The 23428-nt window shown below is 34.1% G+C and overlaps 1 protein-coding gene across 1 annotated transcript in view; it reads left to right on the plus strand.

The window, feature by feature from the left end:
* The first annotated feature begins 5703 nt into the window (after positions 1 to 5703).
* The window catches only part of LOC149076160 (protein sidekick-like), a 74847-nt gene continuing 57122 nt past the window's right edge, over positions 5704 to 23428 (plus strand). Inside the window, exon 1 of the mRNA XM_089243708.1 lies at positions 5704 to 6097. Within this exon, the coding sequence (XP_089099834.1) occupies positions 6013 to 6097 (85 nt within the window). The 5' untranslated portion in view covers positions 5704 to 6012. The remainder of the gene's footprint in view (positions 6098 to 23428) is intronic.

The raw sequence follows: 23428 nt of genomic DNA on the forward strand, positions 1-23428 counted from the left end.
CGGTCAGGCCTAACTCGGACCAGAGCTCACAATGCATTTTGATTCACAAATGGCTTTTGGATTTTGATGATGTTGATAATGAATATTTAACGTACGTGGGATTTAAAAGAGTTAATTAATGCTCATAAGATTATATATTACTTTGAATTAATTACACAAAAAAAAACTGAAATTTGGAATAATGTAAACGAAAAAATAAAATTGCAAATAAAGTTTTTTTAATAAAAGTAACGTAAAAATGTTTTTGATTTGAAATATCTCAGCAGGTAATTGCACTTAGAAACATCGATTTTTTTTTGGTTGGCCTCAGGAGAGACAGCAAATTAACTTTCCGAATGGGTTTTTGAGAGCAGGGTACCTATTAATAAAAAGTTAATTTTTTCTTTTTATAACTACACAGCCTATTTCAATACGAATGGTGTATCTGAGCTCTACACGTTATTTAGATACTTTTTCTAATTGGAAGTATGGCTCTAGGATCAACGGTTCGCAGGTACAATGCGGTGCGTGCTGGTAGCTATGCACGCTGTATATATGTTTCCTCTCAAATCAACAAAATACTCTTATTATGGATATCGGGTAGTATAAAATTTCAGATTCGTAAGGAAGTCACTCATTAGAGTTGATCTTGAAAATGCAATTTGATATACGGTCGTAAAAGAAATATTATATTCATATATTTTTACATAGATCCGAATTCATATAGAAAGTAACCGTTGTGAGCAATAAAATATGATTTTCTTTTATATTTTAAAATAAAATCTGGATTCTTGATCATATCAATTTCAAATGATGCCTTTTGGTTTTTGATTGGAATGAATTCCTCTATTATATTATTCGCTTTCATCCGTTTTATTAATGTATATCATGCATTATATTCTACATATATCGAGTATTATATGCAGGGTGTCTATAATTGAAATTGATGTGTGCGATTGATGTCTAAAATTTTAACTATCCATCAGGAAGGTATATCAGAACGTGCCATAGAGTTATGAAGTTTTTGCATCGTTACTCACCTACAAAAGTTGAACAGCAGCTGAAAAAATTTCATGTAACTATATTTATTTTTAACGGAATGTGAATAGAAAATCAGTAAATATCCGCCAATTAGAATACTTCCGTAAAAATTTGAGCGCAGAAATTTGAATGAGTTCGGATAGAACTCGTTCAATTTATGTTAGCTTGAATTCAGATTTAAAATAATAATGACTTTCTCAAGCCTGGATAATTCTTCATTAAAAATATCGCAAAAAATATATATAAGTGAGTCTTAACTCGGAAAAATTTCGATCTCCAAAGCAATAGCATGATAAAATGATGTATTGCGAGAAGGAGAAGAAAGTACACACCATACTGAGAAAAATCACTGTTATTTTCTCATATAGTAGTTCATAATTCATTCTTCTTGTCACTTTTCCTTGGAGTCAAGCTGCAGTTTATTAAGTATTCATTTATCGATTTGACACAAAGCAGTTACGATTATCGGGTCTCGGAATCGTAATTGGAATCCGATAACATCCGTTGTGTGTTCGAAGGGAAAAAAAAAACAAAGTAAATGAATGGTTTGTGTTGGGATAATGGTGATTACCTTGACACAAATGTATTTGTATAGAGAACGCAACGAAAAAAAACAACAAAAGACAATGCTGTGTTTATTTTCACAGTTTTCTAGGTACTGGTAGTTCAGATGATGAACCATTTCTCGTGTGTTTTTTTATGTTCTCGTGTTTTTCTTTCCGTTTTTTTTTCTCGCACTGTTGTTTGTGATATTTAATGAGTTATAGGCATAAGTTGCAAAAAAGTATAGTTTTTTTTGTACGATTATCAATAATTTATTGTTGGACTCTATTATCATATAAACTATTAATACGGAGCCACGTTTTCCCATACAGGCTGTCCCAAATCGCACAGCAGATATCGATGCAACCGTTGACTTTGGAAGCATGCTTGCAATTGTAAAAATGTTTTTGCCAAAAAAATAGTCATATTTTCGAATATAATATTTATCGAGATATTAAATATGTAAAATGACTATGTTTTGGTAATTTATCACTGTGTTAGCAAGTTTTAATTGGCTCAAAAGTTGTCATTCTTAGGAACTACTACTACTACTACACTCAACCAAACCAAACTAAAAACCAGCCATGCCCCCGTGGTTTGACTCCCATTTTGGAACTACTACTTCCCGTCCATGCACCGCGTACACATTCCTCTACGGATTTTATAACGAACACCTGCCGGAATTTGCGTGTACATGTTGTGAATTTAACGTGAAGTTTGTTTCTGCATGATGTTTGTGTGTAGTGCTACCATCTGCCATCAGTTTTTCTAACTATCGGTGAAGTGTAATAATTTAATAATTGTACCGTTGTGGGCCTGTTGCTCTCTGAGGCGAGACTCTTAACGGGAGATTTGTTCTTCGAAAATTCGAGCCAATCTCCCCGTTGAAAAAGTCTCGCCACAGAGAGCAACAGGCCTACAACGGTACACTTATCCAATCATTGCACTTCATTCATAGTTAGAAAAATTGATGGCAGATGGCAGCAGTACACATAGCAATCATTTTTAGGAATGTTCACAACAGTTATATATAAATTTGTATTCACAATTACATTTTTGGCAAATATTTTGGAAATAAGATACTTTTTAGGAATTTAAATTTAACTAACGCTTCGCAATTTATGAACCACAACTTCAATCATTGGCGACTAATACTGAGAACTTCAAAGTCAAACGTGTCCGTTAATATTTATTGCATTAATAAATATGAAATTTTTTGTAGATGATTTCTCCGAGCACACAGGGGGGTCAACATAAACAGGTTTTTTTTCTATTTGTTTATGTATACGATCCCTCCGAAAAATTTAAGATATTTTGTGTAATCGCATGTTATTTGAAAACTTTTTGTTATTCCAATTTGTTTACTCGAATTTTAATACGTAAGGTTTTTACCTTCCACAGTTAAACGTGTGGAATTTCACCAGTTAATATTGAAAATTGCAGAATTATAGATTCATTTTTTGGTATTAGACTGTATAATTCATGTGTGGTGTAATTGATATGTAACTAACCACCTTTGCTTCTATGATCACGTGACCAAGTCTTTGGGTAAGGGCAAAAATGTAGATGTTGTTCACCTTGACTTCCAGAAAGAATTCGATCGGTTCCAGCACGGTAAATTCTTGAAGCGTTTACAGCACGAAATTGAGATTATAGGCAACTTGCTGAATTGTATAGTATCGTGGTTAACAGATAGTTCTTAACGGGTTATGGTAAACGGGGAATTCTCTGGCATCGCAAGTGGAGTTTCTCAAGGAAGTGTCCTTGGACTCATACTTTTTCACTTTTATCGATAAGCTCGATCAGGTTATCAATGGGATTGTAAGCAAATTAGCAGGTGACGTGAAGCCGTGGGTGCTCGTCGGGAATCAGAGTGATAGGGAGTTGCTCCGAACCAACCTAAACAGCATCGAAAGTGGTTAGTACTTGGGCGGGTGACCACCTGGGAACACTGTGTGCTGTTGGAATTTCTAAGCGTTCGAGTGGTGTGGTGGTTAGATGCTCTTCTACCACCGTGAATGTTGCTGCCATGGTACCAGGTTCAAACCCGAGGCAGGATGTAGATATGATATTCTCCTTAACGAGCTTGAAGCTGCCACCGATGGACAGCAATCCAATCCATCTCACTAATGGCAGTAAATTGCAATATAGCGATATGGCGGGTGTTGGAGCTGATGGTTATTTATGGGCATTGTATTACATTTCATCATGAATGTCTTTAGTGTTTCTGGTTGTATTTTTAATTGGGTTGCTGTATTTTTGAAATATGACATCCATATTTGTTATGGGCATCTTTTTGCTCAGCCACCTCGTTGCGCATTTCACCTGTTGTGACGTTTGCAGCGATTACTGAGACATCGCAATAAACTGTATGAACTCAGCTTAATTTCCCTTTGTTGATATCCACATTATCATTCTCATCTCTGACTGCATGTCAAATATTCGAATATTATAGCATGTATTTATAGTGTATTTCAATGCTATAATATTGATTTTCATTTCTCGTATGATCAGAGAATGATACACATAGGCTATATTTTTAATTTAAAATTGTGTAAGTTGAATATTTGCTTCCAAAATGTCAAATGTTGCCAATTATATCCTTTTCAGAATTTCGCCACTTAAATGTAATTTTGAGAAAAATATTCGATATTCATGTTTTATTGGACGTAAAGATGAAATAAATTGATAGGAAAAATGTTTTCAGTCGTCCAAAAAAATTCAGGTCGGAATGGTTACGAAAATTTTTAACAACTGGAATTTTAAATGATGTTTTTTATTTGGAAAGAGAGAAAATTCATCTTCGCAACAGCCAGTTGTTAAAAACCTTCGTATGAGAGCGGAGAGTGACGTCATCCTTTCAGAAAATGTTAACAAAAGAATCTTGAAACTAATCTTCACAAATTTTCAAATCGTCGTGAAATTGCTAATAAAAATATAAATTTGTATTTGAAGTTTAAGAACTAGAACAATTGAGTAAACAACTTTCAACAATTGAGTAAAAAAATTAGGTGAACCTGAATATAAAAAAATAAATAATACCAACAATACAAGTTTTAAGCTACTTTTTCCTGAAATGCGGATGATGGGAGGTTATAAATGATTGAAAATTATTCACTTATTGCACTGCGTTTTATTGAAACACAAAAATAGATGGCAAATTGTACAAATGTAAATTAATTAACATTAAGTTTAACCTATTTCTTCATGTCGACTTGAAACAAATCGACATTAATTTATTTGGGTAAAGGAATTTCTTTCAGCAAATTCAAAGCAGGGTGCCAAAGTTTGTCCTGCTCGTTGGGAAACTCCAATATTTTCTTGCCGTCTGCGTACAATTGACTTCGGATCCAAAAGTCAGAACAAATGAAAATAAAGTGTTCCAAAATTACAAAAATTTGGAGAGCTCTGTCCTAATGTTACCCCGTCCAGAGTAATGTGTTGGCATTTTATTACTTTTTTTGAAGAAAAAATTCTGACCGACAACCTTTCCATATTTCATTATCAATGGCATATAGTACACATATGCAGAGTATAAGATGACATTTTTTTCCTCATAGTAATAAAATCTGTGGGTGCGGATTATGCGCGAAAAATCACGTCGTAACACTTTGAACGGCATAGCAGAAATCACTTAACCTCCTGCAAAATGACGATCATTTAATATATTAGTCGTAAAGAACTAGAAAATAATTTATTTCTCTCTCTCTCTCTCACGTTAAGATAATCCGAACAAAAAAATAAATACCACAAAAAGGCAAAAAATCATCAGTCACCAAGAAGCAAACATGCGTAAATTATCGGTTCATATGAAAATGTGAAATAAAATGTAAATCAAATTAACACATTTCGTGTTTCAAATAAAAGAAATTTATTTTAAAAAGACAGAGAGAGAGAGGAAAAAACCGAATTAGGGAATTTACTGTGGAAACGGAATATTTACTAATTCCCGGAGATCGGAAAGGAATCTCTATATTTTTTTTGTTCGATTTTTTTTGCCGTGAATTAGTGTCACTCAGAGGCACTAGAGGGCACGTGGCGAGATAGTTGCGTTTCTGCGCCGCCGTCAAGCGGGATCCGATGAAATCACAAGTTCGAAGGAGAAAATATCTACTAGGCTGTTTTCAGGACTTTCGGGTCAGTCTCAAAGAGTTCTTCACTGACTCGATACGAGAGCGTGCTCCTCTCATATATATATGTACCAAAAAAATTCTTATTTTACAGAGATTTTACTTCCGTGCGTCTAGTAAATTAGCTTCTTTTATTTCTAAATTTTATGATTATTATTAAGATCATCTGTTTCAATCGTAAATTTTTAAAATCTTGTGGATTATCAATATCGAGATCATTTATTAAAAAATAATATGATGATTGGATGATTTTGACTCATAGAACTACACGCAAGATAGAGAGGTACATTAGGACAATGTTTCGTGTCGATTCCTCCTCATGTTTCATGTGAACGGGAAGATGCACGTGCAGCGGGACCTCGGTTGGTTTTGCTTGGCGATCTTCGTAACTATTGCTTCTCACGGTGAGTACGGAATTCTGAAATACATGAGTGGATAATTTGATAGACAGAGAAGTTTTATATAAACCGTGCTTATTCGGCTGAATTTTTTTAAAATCATATTTCTCACCCCGTTCATGATCTTTCAAATTTTTAGAGAAATTCTATGTTACGTCTACTGGATTAAAAATTCTCCCAAACGTACATAAAGCAGATTTCTGAGCCTTATATTTTATGACTCAAGCATGTTTGTTTGATATTTCTTTTGGTAGAGACGAGAGAAAATTTTAACGAGCAAATCATGCACACATACGAAAGATCTTAAATAGATAGATTAGAATGCTCTTTTGTGTCGTCATATAAATTTCAGAGATGTTCGTAATTAGTAAAGCAATTCGTATTGATTGGCAACTATAGGTATCACTCTAAACAGATCAACTGAGATTTTAAAAGAATTTAAAATTGTTGAGCAATATTCATGGATTTTAAAAGAACTTTAAACTTATCAACTATATTCAGAGTTTTTAAATAATTTTTAATTGATCAAAGATATTTAGAAATTTGAAAAACAGTTTAAATTGATAAACGCGATGTTAAGAGATTCAAACTAATTTCAAATTGATCAATGGTATTCAAAATTATTTTAAAATTGATCACTCAATCTTCGAAACTTAATTCGATAAAATTAATTTTTAAATTGTAATTTTAAACTGTACTTTAAACTTTTTTATTTTAACTTTTGTGTTACTTATCATTTTTGTCTTTATTTTTAATTAGTCGCTTTGTACAGACTTATGCCTCTAGACGACAAGCATTGAAATTTGACTGTTTTATGTTACTAATTTTGAAAATAAAATTGAAATTGAATTTGAAAAAAAAAATTATTCTTCATTTTTAGAACAGATTTTTCTTGATAGATATTTTGGTAACCCCTTTTATGGAAGGTAAATTCTTTTCCACTATTATCACTACCTTTTCTACGGTGGTTTTTTGTTTAATAATTGAATATGAATCACAATAAATAATAATTTATTTACTTAACTAAGAAAAAGTTCGGGTTAATCTTTATATTCTAGAGGAAAAATCAATAAAAGATTCTTGTTTTATATTATTAATTTTAAAATTTCAAACCGGAATAATATTTTTCAAAACCAAGACGTGCAGGTGATTGTATTTCATATAAATATTATTTCACGACAAACACAAAATTGACTAATAATGAGCATTTTCAGCCGTAGTATATTTTTCAATGCTATTTTCTTTTTTTCCATCATTATCCGTTTTAATTGTTCTCAAACGGGAAAAATAATATGTACTTTCATTTGAACGTTTTGGACATCATTGAATAAACAATTTCTTTAGGGTATTATCTCGATTTAAAAAATATGAATGCAAGGAAAAAAATGCCTTTAACGACCACTGGATAAAATGATGGAAAATATGATCCGTGGAAATAGTAATGAAATTCGTGCAGGTCAACTCGATTTAGGTCATCGTGGAATGATGTTTTAATGAGAAATAGTTACAATTTCCCTTCGGAATATCCATCATTTTAGTACTTATTTCTCATTGCTTTTAGTAGAAATACATTCGACATCAATGAGATCGGTAGTCTCTTTATTCTCTGTAGGGATATTATAATCTTATATTGTATGTGTTCGGTGCTTGTGTGGGTGTCGTGATACCTTCGTAACGTGAATGCCAGGGTTGTTGTGATCCCGGTGACCATAAAATGTTTTTCTAAGTTTCCGCCTACACACGTCTGTGGTAACTCTAAACGATAGTAAATTGTTTTCGAGTTTAGAACCATCAGGACAAAAAATCTTTGCTACTGATATTCTGATACATATTTGCAATTTTATAATATACTAGATATAACACTCGGCGCTGCCCGGGTTTTCTTTAATGAGGCTTTTTGGATCACGTGATATCTCCCACTTTCTTTGAAGGACATACAAACTGCGTCAAAATAACCAATATGTGGACTTCTTGCGCGACTCATGAAATAAAGAAATGTGGATTTAAAGAAACGTAGAAAAATGAAAATATTTTTTTCCTTTTTAAGGGCCCCCCCCCCCCCCTGAACTGCTAGTTATCTATCTGCCTGTTTCTGCTTCAAAAAATGCTTAGTCAAGGCTGTGGAGTTTCTTCGATGTACTTTACGAGCCCATAATTAGTTTTAAAACATCCTAAAGTATATGAATTTTCTGCAATTGAATATTAAAAGACAATACAGACATATTTTCATTTTCGAGCTTGAGAAGATGTAAATAAAAAGTTGAAATCAATGTTATTTTGCCTGGATATCCAACTCAAAAGTAAGTCCGGCCAATTACTTCATATTTAATTTTCTTGGCTTCGTATCTGTAATTGAACTCAATATTTCAAAAATCGCAAATTCAATACAATTTTCTAAATTATTGATGTGGCGGAAAACCCCACTAAATTTCCGCATTTATACAGTAAAATCGACAATTTCAACACTTATTTCTAAGGGGATCATCCTTTGCCTTACTCTCAAAGTGATGCTGATGATGGTGGTGTCTATTCAAAAAGCTCTCATTACTGGGAGAATTTAAGACAGTGGCAAACCATTATAAAGGCATAAACTATTGTACATAAACGTACAGCATTGAAGAAGTGATAAACCATTGTAATGGCATATACATGTCTGAAACGCATTGCCAGGGAATCACGGTAACCAAAGTAAACGTTCCGAAAATGATTGTTGAGGCCCAAAAACCATTGTTGCCGACAGTTTTTTTGCCCATTTAGGGCATTTGCCCTGCTCTGACGACCTTTTAAAGCAGTCTATCGTTTAAGTCGGGTCCCATCACACACACACACAGAAAATCGATTATATATATGCAGATTTCCGAGTTCTTTGCAATTAATTGACTCCATAAGCATTTTTTTTTCTCAGAAATACATATATACTGCCTTAACAGCACTTTTAATTTAAAAAAATGTTATGTCCCTCACACGCATTATGCATGTATATTTGCGTCTGTTGTGAATGAGTTTCAAGATTACCTATTTTTTTTCCATTTATATCACATTTCTCCCGATTTTACGTATCGTATAATTCACATTCAGCAGAATACGTGAACTTTTTCGTTTACAAAATGAGTGCAGTAATGTAATGAATTTCATTTACTGTTGGAGATACGTAACTATCTCACATTTTACTCGTCAATAAAAACTTGGAAAGATTGAAACTCATAAGGGTATTTGTTTTTTGGGTTTTGTTTCATTTATAATTTTGGAAAACAGAATTCCCCTATTGAATGAAATATATCAGTTATTGCCTATGTTTTTCTAAAAGCAATGTTCTGAAAATTTTTGCATATGACTCGAAGTTATTAATAATTGTTTGTTGCTAGGATTGAAATTATTGAGACGTGTGTGTGTGATTCAGTTATAATAAACTAATAGAGTAGAGCCTAGAAATATGTATTTTTGCATTAAGTATTTTTCTCTTCAATCTTCATCGGGTAATATCCTCATTAGTGGAATCAATTTATCTAATTGGATGCAAAATTGATTTATGTCTTTCTGGTGTACGTTTCAATTTAAATATCCAATTTTGGACGATCTCCGGCAACCTTTGCATATTTATGCTGTTGAACATTGTTCAAAGTAACGTGCGTAGACGAAAACTAGAGCTCTAATCTTCTCCATCATTGGCTCTTCAATCAAGAGTATATGTTTTTTATTTTAATTTTTACGAAAAAATCGTTCAGAGTTTCGTCTCAATGATGGTAATACGTATAAATACCAAACAGGGCCCGAAATGATCGATATAGACTACTTTAAAAACTTATCAGAGTTAGAATAATGTCCGGAATATTTCCTGAAAACTGTTCAGCAACAATGGTTCTTCTCTGGCTTCAACAGTAGCTTATGGACTTATGGAATGCTTACATTGGTTACATGATGTCCTAGAAAAATATGTTTTTCAATATTTCTTTTGCCCCTTTATAATGGTTTGTCACTTCCCTAATGCTTCGGGTAAAAAGACAATTCGGGCAGCGCTGGACACTTCTGATAGCATAAGCATAAAACACAACACACATACTTTTAGGAAATGGTTTTACAAAAAAAAAAAATTAAAATATTCAAAAAAAAATCCTTTTGTAGGATGATTTAGTACGTTATTATCTAGGAACGGATGTGCCTCACGCACGTGTAAGTAAAATATAATTTTCCACGAAAAAATTAATTATGCAAAAGATCAACTCTGCATTAAGTGTTGTTATTCTTTCCTCGTGCAAAGATCAGAAATAAATGTTGACGAGTACCTCGAGCGCTGGAAGTTTTTCCTGTTATATGAATGTCTGAAATATTTATAAAAATAATATGGAGTAAAAGATCAGTGAATTTTCGTATTAATTACCTTAAATATATTTGAATAAAACTGAATGGATATTTAATCTCTTTCATTGCGTTACGATATAGACCGTGGGCGAGCGCTTCAACCTTATAGACACGTCGGACGAAATTGAAACTTCCCCCGTATCCCGCGGGTCACCTCTCTACTCATGTAATTTAGTGATATCTTAAGAGAAGGGGGGCAGACGGGTGACCCCGAGTTATAAACGACCAAGAATAATTCAAGACTTTTATTTATTCTGAAATTTTTTATTTTATTAATTATCAATTTTGATTAGTTCTGAAAAGTTTTTGATTGGTCGCTGATTAAATTAATCAATTCTGAGATTAATTTTAATCCGAAATAAATTTAAATGATTCTTTGATTATTCATTTCAGTAATTCTGAGATTATTTTCCATCTCAATATATCTTGAAATCACTTCTTTCAATAATTATACAATTATTCTTTTATCCATTGTGAAATTTCCATCATAAATTAGGAAATCACTTCTCTCACCAATTTATGAGTTTTTTTTTTTTTTTAAATTATTTTATTTTGAGAAATTATTTGTTTCAGTAATTCTGAATTTTCATCAATTCCGAAATTATTTCCTTCGTTAATTTTAGAATTACTCGTTTTTTCAATGTTTTCAACCATTTTCTGAAAATGATCGGCGGGCCACGACCAAAAACTCCGAAGGCCAAACGTGGCTCTCCGGCCATGCCTTGAAGACCCCCTGATATCGACAAAATCATATTCATTTTTTTTCCTAGACACACGAAGGTGAATTAAATTAGGATTATTGAGACGTTGCATATTCTAGAAATCGGAAGTGGAAACTGATACACATTAGCCTAGATATTTCCAACGTGAACGCTCTCGCCGATATCTTGTGGTTGTTCCATGGAACCGAAACAAATTTTGAATACCTTTCTAATACAAAGGACGTCCCGTAAAGTTCACGTGGTTCATTAAGGCTCATTGCTAGCGAATAAAAAAAAAATTGAAAAATGACCCGCATTTCACTGAAATGTTCAGTAAAATATGGGTCCTATGGTAAACCTAATATTTTCCAGATGAAACGGGAAATTATATTTACGACGTCTCATCATCGCATGGGGTTGGGACAGGCTTTTGGTTAAAAAATTCAATATTTAAAAAAATCCAACAGATTTTTCCATTGGACAAAAGATAATTTGTAGGAAAAGAATTGCGATTCAATGACGTTCTCAAATTTTTCCCGTGTGTTGTCCGTAGTATTTGAACAACGAGGTTGGTAGAAAAATCTTATTGGAAGTTTTTTTTTTGAATTGTTTAGTCATTGAAATGGCGTGAATGTTTTTAAATGATACATTTCTTCAGAATTCAAAACAAAGAACAATATGCATTATTAGTATGAAAATAATTTTTTATTTATTTACAAGCTTCTCTGGTTCCGGGATTTTTAAGGGTTCTGTGACGCTAGGTTGCCTTTCCCCCTTCCACACAAAGCTCTGACTGAACACTATTTAGAAACCTATGCCGTGTGTTCTTCCGGTTGCCGGTATCCTGTGCCCTGGCGTTTATGTCATGTCACGTAAGCCACATGATTGAGAGGATATCTGTATTTGATTTATTTCCCACAAAAAAGTGAATATAGCACCCCAGTGTCAAAAAGATTCTGCCAAGAACTGGGAGAGAGTTTTGAAATCACGAAAACTCTGAGGCTCTATCGAATTAGGAATGCTATATTCAACCTGTTGCTCGCGAACACCATCGCGCTTCCTGAAACTCAGTGCTCGTGTCCGATCTCATGCTCAGGAGCACTTGATCAACGTTTCAATTAAACGTCTCCGCGTACACAAATTACATTTAAGAATTACAGTTAATACAGATTTCAGTCTAACGTATGTCAACATTGCTGCAAGGATGCTCTTCGTTAGATGATAAGGATAGCCAAGGCTCGCGACTCACGAAAGGTTGAGGACCCCTGAATTAGGCAGTTGTCTTAGGCAGGGCCCACCTTGCCCATTGCGTGGAAGTTTTATTGTAGCAATGTCTATATCCAATAAATTGAAGACCATTCGTGTTCTTGGCTCTAGATTTGCTGTGCCTAGTAAGCATATAGACATTCAGGAAGTCACCCATTAGTGCAAGAGATTTTTTTTCGAATACACTGAAACCGCGATAAAATGATATTCTGCGGACCAAGAAAAAATATTGTTGTAGACTGTAGAGCAGGTGTGTCAAACTCGGGGCCAGCGTGCGGTCCGCAACGTCCCAACAAGATCCAAATCAAAAAAATTTTTTCATTAAAGAAATAAATTCAAATAATTTTTTTTCATTATTTGGATTTGCGTCAGAAAAATTACAAATCCGAATGAATCGGCAGTGTGGTGTGAGAGCCGCTATATACATTCAAACCTCGTTAGTGCGTCACCCGGTTAACACGTCGCTCCGCTTACCGGATCACTTTTTGGAAGTTCCAATTTTCCTCAAGCAGGAATTGGTACAGCTATGGCTTACTCCGCTTAACGAGTCACTCCGCTTATCAAGTCATACTTTTGCTCTCCCAAGAGTGACTTATTAACGAGGTTTGACTGTATATATAATCAGCTACATGTTCGCGAAAAACTCAAAGCCTTTTAGCGACTGTTCTTCGGTTAAGGAATGGATGATAAATGCAGCAGAAAATGTCTGTCTTAAATAAGTTTAAGAACTTCGTGATATTTTTTTTACAGCGAGACCTATTGTGGTCGAAAGAATAACAGCAATGGCTGATAATTTTTCGTGATCAGTTTGATGTAATGTTCTCACTTGTAGAGAGTTTTTCAATATCGCTCAATTAAATTTCAAGACGTGGATCAAAGGAATATTTCATTGGTCTTGCAACAACAATATGAACATCACTGAAGGATAGAAATTTTTTCTATTCGTGAAACCACACCAAGAGAAAATATTTCTGACGTCGTGGGAAAATGTATTGAATTATGCACTGAGGAGAAATTTCAGCTTCCTATGAACAAACTCGTAGCAGAGAGAAAGAGAAGTACGTCAGCAATTTCTGGCAAAAATATAAATTTTGCTTCAAGACTTACAGCAAGATCGAAAAAAATGCAATCAGAAAACTCTTGAGCTGCCATTTTGCCATAGCGTCATTTATCAGCGGGTCCTTTGCTGCTGCAAAGAGTTGGAAATAAGCAGCAGCGTTCTCAAGCCTGTGACGAACTTCAAATGCTCTAGAGACCTCAAGCTGCATTTATTCTCACAATTTCTTAAAGACTCGTAGAGTGAATTCGACTGGCTACCTCATTACAAGGAAATATAATGCTTGGTCATAAAGTTCTTAAAAAAAGTTTTATTTCTACTTTTAAACAAGATAAAACTGTTCCTATAAATGAAGCATTAAGATGCTTCGTTTCATAATGATAAGACACAAGGATGGTATATAACATTTTTCATTAATATTACAGGACATTTTGAATGACTTTACTATACAATTTCAAGGATGAGATCAGATAATAAATTTTCTTATGCACCGGTAAATTTTAGAGGGAATTAGATTTGTTCAAAAGATATTCAGACGAGAATATCCTCAATTATATGCCTATGTGTTGACAGTTTCATCAATAAAAATCTTGGTTGGTAGGTAAGTAGAATTAATTTTATGGCTTATTTGTGTGTATGTGGTTCTTCTTTGAATTCCCTTCGATTTCAATTGAACAGTTTTTTTAAATTTTCTTAATTAATTTTTAATTACAATCAAATAATTTTTAGTTGGTATTTAACAAAAATTTGAATTACCAATTAATATATTTTAGATCAATAATTTTTAATACTTGGCGTCCCACTTGAGAGGTAATTTTGAAACATATGGCCCAGGGATCAATTAAGTTTGACATCACTGATGTGGTTGGATTATCGTTACATGCTTTATATGTTTACATATATGTTTTTCTGGTATTCATATATGCAAACTGTAACTAGGCTTTTGTCTGTAGTTTGTATTTAAATAAATAAATAAAAACATTATCATTACATGCCACCAAAATTTTGATGCACTAGCAAAAAATTTGGTGGTACTATTATATATATATATGCGCCAAACCAGCGTTGGTAGTAGCGCTAAAAAAATGCGCTTTTGAGCAATTATTCGCAGGAAAAAGTTTTGATTGATTAGTTGATAAGCAAAATTTAGTTAGATGTACTGTCCGGTAAAAAAATTTATCGCAATAAACTTTGGTGTATCACAGAAAAGTAGTGATAGTGAACACTTTCGTTGATGGGATGATGCCAAATACCGAAATTGCTAGACATCCTCAGAACTAAAATACAGTATGTGACGAGTTCAAAAATATATTGAAGGATAATTTTCGAAGAGTAATATAAAAAAAATATCGTTGTAAAATGGTTTCAAAAAATCTCATCAAAAAATCTTTATAGAAGTATCTACCGTAGTAAAGGATAGCGTTGTATCGAGAGGAGTTTAATATTAGACTATGGGCGATTCCAAACAAGATATGAAGAAACATCATTATAAAGGAATTTATTGTTTCATCGAGAATCTCGTTGTAGTGAGGTTTTAATGTATTGAATCTGGTGATACTGCTCTATGTAGAAAGAAATGTCATTCAAATAGCATAATAGTACCAAGGAAACAGATATTTTCTGGATATTACGCCAAGGTGAACTGGGACAGAAAAGTCATCTGGTCTCCAACGGGACTCCGTCTATCTCTCTCAGCATAATAGTACGTTTACTATGGAATAGTAGATAAAATTTGCCTACTAATACTCAGAAATTACCAACGAATAACGGAAATACATGGGAAATACAAAACTCCAAATGCATTTCGATACACGGTGGTTGCCGTCATCAGAGGAAAAACATATAGCCAATAATCACACTGATTTTTATGCAAAACCGAGAGTTAATATATGGTAACCATCCCAAGTGGGATTCTTGATCAGCGTTATTAGTGATTATATATTTTTCCTCTGAAGACGGACACCCACTGTGTGTCGAAATGCATTTGGAGTTTTGCATTTTCCGTGTATTTGACTTATTCGTTGGTGATTTCTGGTTTATAAGTTTATTGTTATTGCCACTTTGAAGTAAAAAAATCATTCATGTCACTAGTAACAAAAAATAAACAAAATATTTAATCACTTTTGTTTCTATGTGAAAAATACGCACAGTTCACAAAGTTTGATTAAATATTTTGTTCATTTTTGTTACTAGTGACATATGAATGATTTTTTTATTTCAAAGTCAATAACAATAAACTTATAAACCAGAAATCACCAACGAATAAGTCAAATACAAGGGAAATGCAAAACTCCAAATGCATTTCGACACACAGTGAGTGTCCGTCTTTTGTTTCTATGTGAAAAATACGCACAGTTCACAAAGTTTCATTCGTTTTACGATCATTATCGAACTCACTTTCCTTGACCGATGGTGAAACATTAACTATCATGAGAGCTAAATACTCACTTGAATAGTTCTGGAACTTTCTCAAGGGACTCCGCGACGAAGAACTTGCCTGGACTGAGAGAGAGAGAGAAAGAGAGCACCGTACAATACAAAGGTCGAAATTCCTGCACTTTAATTGATCTGCCGGTGTCTAGAGCTTGATTCAAGATCGTGCGATTCGAGCCGCAGCTGGTTAAGATTACTCAGTCCATTTCCCAAGGAAAAGGACGTTCTTCTCCGTGAGCTTCGACGATCAATACGATCGCCCGTGAATAAATCAGCATTCCATTCAAGGGGACATTGAGAGTTTAGCCCTAAGCGACGATCGAAATCGACTGAGAAACGCACCTCCTTTTTTTTTTTTCTTTTTATTTACGTCCTATATATTCTTGCCTGAATTCTTTCATGCCTGTGTATTCTTCAAATGCATTTCCTTTCACGTACTTCCATAGCCGATACTTAAAACACGTATCGATTCGCTCCTTTCAGAATGACGGCAAAGCCAAAAAAGTACATTATTTCGGATGATCATGCCCTTTAGAAGTACTACGCAACTGTGCGAATTTTTGAAAATGAATTCGATACGAATTCCGGAAGTTCGACTATGCGATTCAGTTGCATTCGTGTTGGGCATTCTTTTTCGAAAATATAGGCCTTGTGTGCTTGTTTGTGTGTGTGTGTGCAGGAAGAATAGATAACATTGCGTTTTTCTCGCCGTATCTTATTGTTTCGAATTAAAGATTCAGTTGCTTACCGGATTCTGCATTTCAATTAGTCTGAGATACTGTGACTATCCAAGTTTCAGCGAGCTGATCATTCGATTAGTGAACAGCAATCGAGTGAAACAAAACGCTTCAAACGAAAAGTGCGGAACGTTCATTACGGCGAACGTTAAAAATCCACTTGAATTCCCAAACAACTACAAACTTAGCCTATTAATTTTGTTTCCATGAGGGAAAATAAAAAAAAAAAATTGCACATCCTTTTTAAGGGCAAAGAATGAAAATCAACCGCGAGCTCTGTTTAACCTTATAAGCGGTTTTTAAAATTTCACTGATCAGTACTTGCCACAGTGAAAGTGACTAAACCCTCTGTATATAAAATGCCTTACCTTTTTTCTCAAGAAGAATATTTTTCCCCCGAGTTTGTGCAGGTGATTGTGCGAGTTTGAGCTTTTGCCCAAAAACTTCGAGAATAATAAAAGATAATACAACAACCGAGGAAGATAAATACACTGAGATGTCCAAAAGTTTTGCATAAGTATTGTTTGTGTAGATCAGTGATTCCCAACGTGGGTGTTAATGCTCCCTGGGGGGTGATGGAATGTTTTCTTGAGGACGGTAGAAGCTACGGGTGTAACATAGGACCCTATGGGTTAGATTGAGTTGAGGGGGGACATGGGAGAAAAACATTTCTGAAGATGGGGCGATGGGACGAAAAACGTTGGGAAAGACTGGTGTAGATCATATATGTTTAACCCATGGGAGGGGAGAGGGCCTTGATCCCGCTGATCAAATTTGACCCTTGAGGTTATCAATGTGGCCCACGACCTCAAACCAAATTTTGTGAAAATGAGCTAAGCGGTTTATTTTCAGGTCACTTAAGTGATCTGTAAATGTACCACGGGTCACTTAAGTGACCTGCGGCGCATTTACACGCGCACTTGAGCTCTCACCCCCCCCCCCATGATCAGAAATCGGAAGCATTTTTGAATAATTTTGTAAAAAAAATATGCTTAAATTTCAGACATGAGTGTACTCTGGCTTTTTCTATTACTTATACTATAAGCATATTTGTACTATATATTACTGTGTGGGAAAATATGTATATGTTATAAAATTTTCAATAAAAGTTGACTCTGCCTACTAGCAGTTGATTTGAAAAGTTGTGGGCATGGGGAAACACGTTAGCGAACAAATCCTGCCTTACAGAGATAGCTGGGCTCATCATTGCTGAAATAAATAGAGTTTAAAAGAGACGCAAAACATATCGCTATTGCCGTTGAGAGGATTAAAACATTCCGATTAACATTGATGAACAAAATAAATTCCTTAAAAAATATGCATATTCATACACAAATGTTACACAGCCAATAGACTGTTTGTTAGTGGGTATTGCTAAGGTTATCCAAAATCTGTACTTAGCGGGGATGGTCAGCATTTTGAGGTCCTGTCATTGTCTCTGTACTGCGCTCACCCAGGTTGGACGCATAAATGCGAATCGGTCCCCCATTCGAAACAAATCTGGCCACAATCAGTAACAGAACTCGCAGCATTTAAACTTCACGCTCTTAACAATATTAATTCACTACCAGTTTCTCTTTTAGAAGGTAGACGGCAGCACCTGATCACAGCCGCTGTGGTGGTCGAGTGGTCATAATGACGGACTCGCATCGCGGGGATCCGGGTTCGAACCCCACCGTCACCGCAGCGGTGGTCGGCTGAAGTTGGTTTCCTGTGGTTCCCTACTTCGAGGCGCAAATGCGAGCCGATCTCCCCTTTAAAAAGTCTCGCCACAGAGAGCAACACGCCTACAACGATAAATTATTCAATCATTACACTTCACTCACAGTTAGAAAAACTGGTGGCTGATGGCAGCACGACACATAACAAGCATTACACAGAAAAAAACTTCACGTCAGGTTTCACTACACGTACACACACATTCCCGCACGTACCAATTCGTTAGAGGTTCCACAGAGGAATATGGACGAGGTGCATGTGTGGTTTAGTAGTAGTAGTAGCAGCACCTGAACACATAATTGCACAAAAATTGTGTTAATTGTACAATAAGGTCCCACAATTCCGATCCAAATTCTTCTTCTTTAAATGATATGAATAAATAGCCCTCAGCGCAAAAGCTTGCCACAAATGTTGTTAATCTTTCATCAACTGGGGTGCCTCATGAACCAAGGTCACCCGATATGCGTGTGGCACTCTGAGTATGTGTGTGTGTGGGGGGGGGCACATTAGTTATTCAATAATTTTATACACCCCTCAAAAGTTTATTTTTCATACTTCATTTTCTATTTTTATGATACAGTTGATGCCGCTTAATGTGATCACACTGGACTCGGGGTTTCACATAACAATTTGAGCAAAAATCTTTCATTTCTGTTATTAAGCCATTGTGAGGCGTTAGAATGGAACTGTAATCACGAATTACGATATTTTTAACGTAATTATAAGTTGTCGGGAAAATAAATTTTGAATGTGATAAACTATGCAAATTGTCATCACATTCAAATTGATGAACAATTCTCTATGCAGGAACTATGCACCTGACTATGCAAATTGACAAACTGAAACAATCGAGTGTTAAGAAGGCCTTTGCAAAAGCAGGTCCACACGTACATGGATCACAGTGAATACTACGGACTGATTACGACGTTAAATACAGAAATGTTCGTCGATAAAGGAGGAGGGGGATAGAATACCTTCTAGCTTCCTACATAATCTTGCAGCCTGATAACGATAACTTACAGGAGAAAAAACTTTGGTTAAAAGCCTTAGCTTCAAAATGCGCAAAAAAAATGTTTCAACCGAAAAAAAAATTCTATAGCATTATCCGCAATCCCAATAACTTTCAACGAGGTTTTTCCCTATGTTAGGGTATTGATCTGTTCAATTCTCCATAAAAGTGATAATGGTATCCAAGTGATAACATTTTCCATGATTCTAATAAGCGGCGTGCACTTTTTATATTATGTGAAATTTAATACAGTATTCATAACCAATATAAGACTATTTTTACGGAAATTGAAAATAAGCCTCATTCATTTTTCGGTCCCGCGATTCTAAATTCTTTAAAACGACACTAGCCAAACCGAATTATTAGAACATTTAACTATTTTACACGTAGAGATACACCCTATCATTAAATGTTTTAAAACAATTATGTTAACAATTTAAACTTTTTGTTTAATTCAAACAGTTCCCGGTCCCACTATCCTATCAATTACTGATTTCTTAATGATTCAAGTAATTTAAAAACTCAGATTAAGCGATAAAAACAAAATTTTCTAAAAACACGCTTTACATAATTTCATCAAAGCCGCAAAAAAAACAAAAAAAAAACCATTAATTTCACTAAAACTTATCGTTCATAAAGCGCATGCATGATAAAATTTGCATGACCTACACCGTAACGTCAAAATTATAAATCCAAGTACGATGTATGCAAAATAAATTCCAGAAAAAAAAAAGTTTTCCCAATTTTCCTCCTTTTTTAAAGAATAGAATAAAGAGGGAGAAGAAAATTTTTAAATGCTTGTATATATATATATTAGGTAACTTAAGAATTTCGGTTCACTGTACCCAGTTAAATATATTTTTTTTAGCAATCGATCGATTTCGGGTTGGTAGCAGGTGTCTCTGGACTAGAAAGTTTTAGACTTCAGATATATATATATATATATTCTTTTCCTTTCTCTCTATATATTTTTTCTTTTATGTTCGCTGGGAAACATGTACTTGGAGATCGATTATTTTCGCGGGTAACGCGTTTTTCTCTCCCTTGGCAGAGTGGTTTTTACATGCGTGACACGAACTGCTAGATCGACAGACTAAAAAGAAATTTTATTTCATTCTTCTTTTTTTTTTTACATACCAAAAAAATATATATCATGCTAAAAAAAAATTGCCAGAAGTTTCCTCGGTTGGCAACGAGAAAAAAATTTATGTGTACATGGGTACATTTATACGTTTATTTTTTTGTCTTTCAGAAATTTACAGTAGTTTTGATTTTGAAACAAAACTGAAAATGATTTGAAATTTATTTCCCGGTATTGAGTAACACATTGAAATTAATTAGTTTTTATCGTAGCGGTTTTGTTTCTATAAAAATTGGAAAAAAAAATACGGTTGATGGGAAATTAACTTAATCAAAGCAGACAATATTGGTGGTTGATACATATGTGTAATTTGATGTATGTTTCTTGATATTCATTAATGCGCATGTGTACGTTTCTACGTGTAAATTTCCTAAGCTGTTGTTACTGTTGTCCTAATACTAAGATGTTGAGGAATGGAAGGTACGATGGCCACGTGTTTTAGAAATAATGTGGAATCTTCTATATATGTCTCTATAGATCATATTTTATCTAAAAAATATAATATATTTGTTAAATTAAAAAGTTTTATTTTAGCACCTGAGAAAAAATATTTATAACTAATAATCAGGGGTCTATATAATCCACTCACAAAAATTCCGGTGAACTCGTTATTTCGCACACAATCCGTCTGTAATTATAGGCAGTAAATTCAGTTACTATCATAATAATAGTATAATATTGTGTGACTTATATCAGCGCCGTGAGAGTAAACCATGGGTGACCACGGGGCCATACCCCATAACACGGAAACATAAATGAAGCCTTTGGGCTTGTATGAATTAGTGGATTAATGGCCCGCGGAGTTTTGAATTGTAAGATATAATCCATATTTGTACAAGTTTCTTTAATCTATCAAATGCATAAGTTACGTATGGATTCAGAAGGTATCTTACGATTCTTGATTCCGTAGTATCGCTTCGTAGCCTCAGGGTTTCAAATGCAAATACAAAGGCCACAACAGGCAAATTGCCATCGAATTGGCTGAAAAAAGATGCCCGTAAATAGATAGGGTGGGCCGGATAACATATAAACCGGATAGGCCGGAGTTCTATGAATGCTCACTTCCTACCATCAAAAACAACCTTTTTATACTAAAAAAAAAACGCTCTTATTCATATTTTCTGACATCAAAGGTTGCTTCATAAATGTACTTCATAATACACTGTACGTTTCAAAAATTCATGACAGAAAAATCAAGTCCAAGAACAAAAACGTTTCAGACATTTTAAGATAAAATTTGCAATGATCTTACGATTATGATATGACTACAAACACTTTTAACCCTCTTCATGGCATTTACGAGATATCTCACTTCCTTAAATGCTACTTATTTTCGCATTGACAAGCCAAATTATTTTGTGCAGGTGATTTCTCAATGGATCACTTTTCCCTGTTCCCCCCCCCCCTCTACTTTGAGTCTTCTGAAAATCGGAAGAAAGCCTTTTTTCATTCAAAAAATATTTAACATTTTACAGGTGGGTCTAGTGAGTTTTACTGTACCGTGGAGAAAGGGTTGAAATTATTCATAATTTCATTGTTGAGAATTATAATTATTTTTAAACTTGGTAAGGTAGTACGGAGGCCGGTTAGTCACTAGCCGGATAATCGAGAGTCTACTATAGTTAAAGTTTCAAAGTGTCTATAAAAAACTTACAATAATTTTAGTCTTAGAAAGAATATGTACCGTGTATGTGAGTATAACCCACCATATAAATATATATATATATTTTATTATTTTTATTACATACATAATAAAAAAAACATTGAAGAAATAAATTTGTTAAACGTAAACACCGCACCGGCTAAAATTGAACTTGTATGCAACTACTTATATGACATTCAGGATACAATTATCCTTTAGAAAATAATTGCTAAATGCTCATTACCAATTTCAAATATTCTAAAAGCAGTTCAATTAGTCGTTATACTAAAATAGTCGTGTTATATATTTCGGAAATGAAGTTTTACGCTTTGCAAAGTTAATGTTAAGTCTAATATTGAATTTACGAAAACAAAATCCATAGTGAATAGCCCAAAAACATTCAACTTTAAACGTAAATATTGACGGTAGATATTCTAATTCATTACAAGAAAGCTCTTTTATACAGCTGAGGTATTTTATTTTACTATTTTATGTGTTTCCCTAAATAATGAGGATTCATCGTATACTCAATGGGGGGAAAATACCGAATAATCATCAGTATATATCAATGCACTTGAGACGACGTCTAAGAAATAGTTCTAAATTAATATTGTGCGAATTACTCGTTCATTGTTTTCCTCAAATCAAATTAATAGCCTCATTATGATCGGATAGCTTCATTCATCGGATATTTATTTAATACAATAAGAAATTTCAACTAGTAATTTACTTGATATTTATCGATGTTGAAACGATAGTGTTTGTTCAAAGATCACCATGAAAATGATGTGAATTTTATATTTTTCTGATATCATTAATAGGATTACTTTGATGAAATTTAAATTATGAACGACTTCTTGAATATTGAACGAGTTTTGGGATAAAACTAGTCACTTATATTTAAAGGGATATATCATGAATGTAATTAATGAAGATAGATGCTAACAGGGCCGCGTATACGTTAAAATAAAACTATTAATAATTATCAAGGATAAGATCTTTAACAGATACGGTGACTATCAGAACAAATTGAATCTACCTATAGCTTATTTTAAAGAGCTATACATTTTAATATTCGAAAGTTTATGAATCTATGTGGCTACAGAGTTCTCCTGTCTATCGCAACGGAGGAAATTTAGAACCATCCCACTTCCGTAGAGAGATGGTTGTGTTCAATTTAACTCTTGTGGTACCTAATTGTGCATTTAGTACGAACGTAGCGCAGGGGTGGCCAAATGCGGCACGCGTGCCGCAGTACGAGAATTATTTTCAG

This window comes from Pholcus phalangioides, unplaced genomic scaffold (genome assembly GCF_987345545.1).
Source record: "Pholcus phalangioides strain wild (caught in Gottingen) unplaced genomic scaffold, Ppha-v1.0 ptg000015l_1, whole genome shotgun sequence".
NCBI lineage: Eukaryota > Metazoa > Arthropoda > Arachnida > Araneae > Pholcidae > Pholcus > Pholcus phalangioides.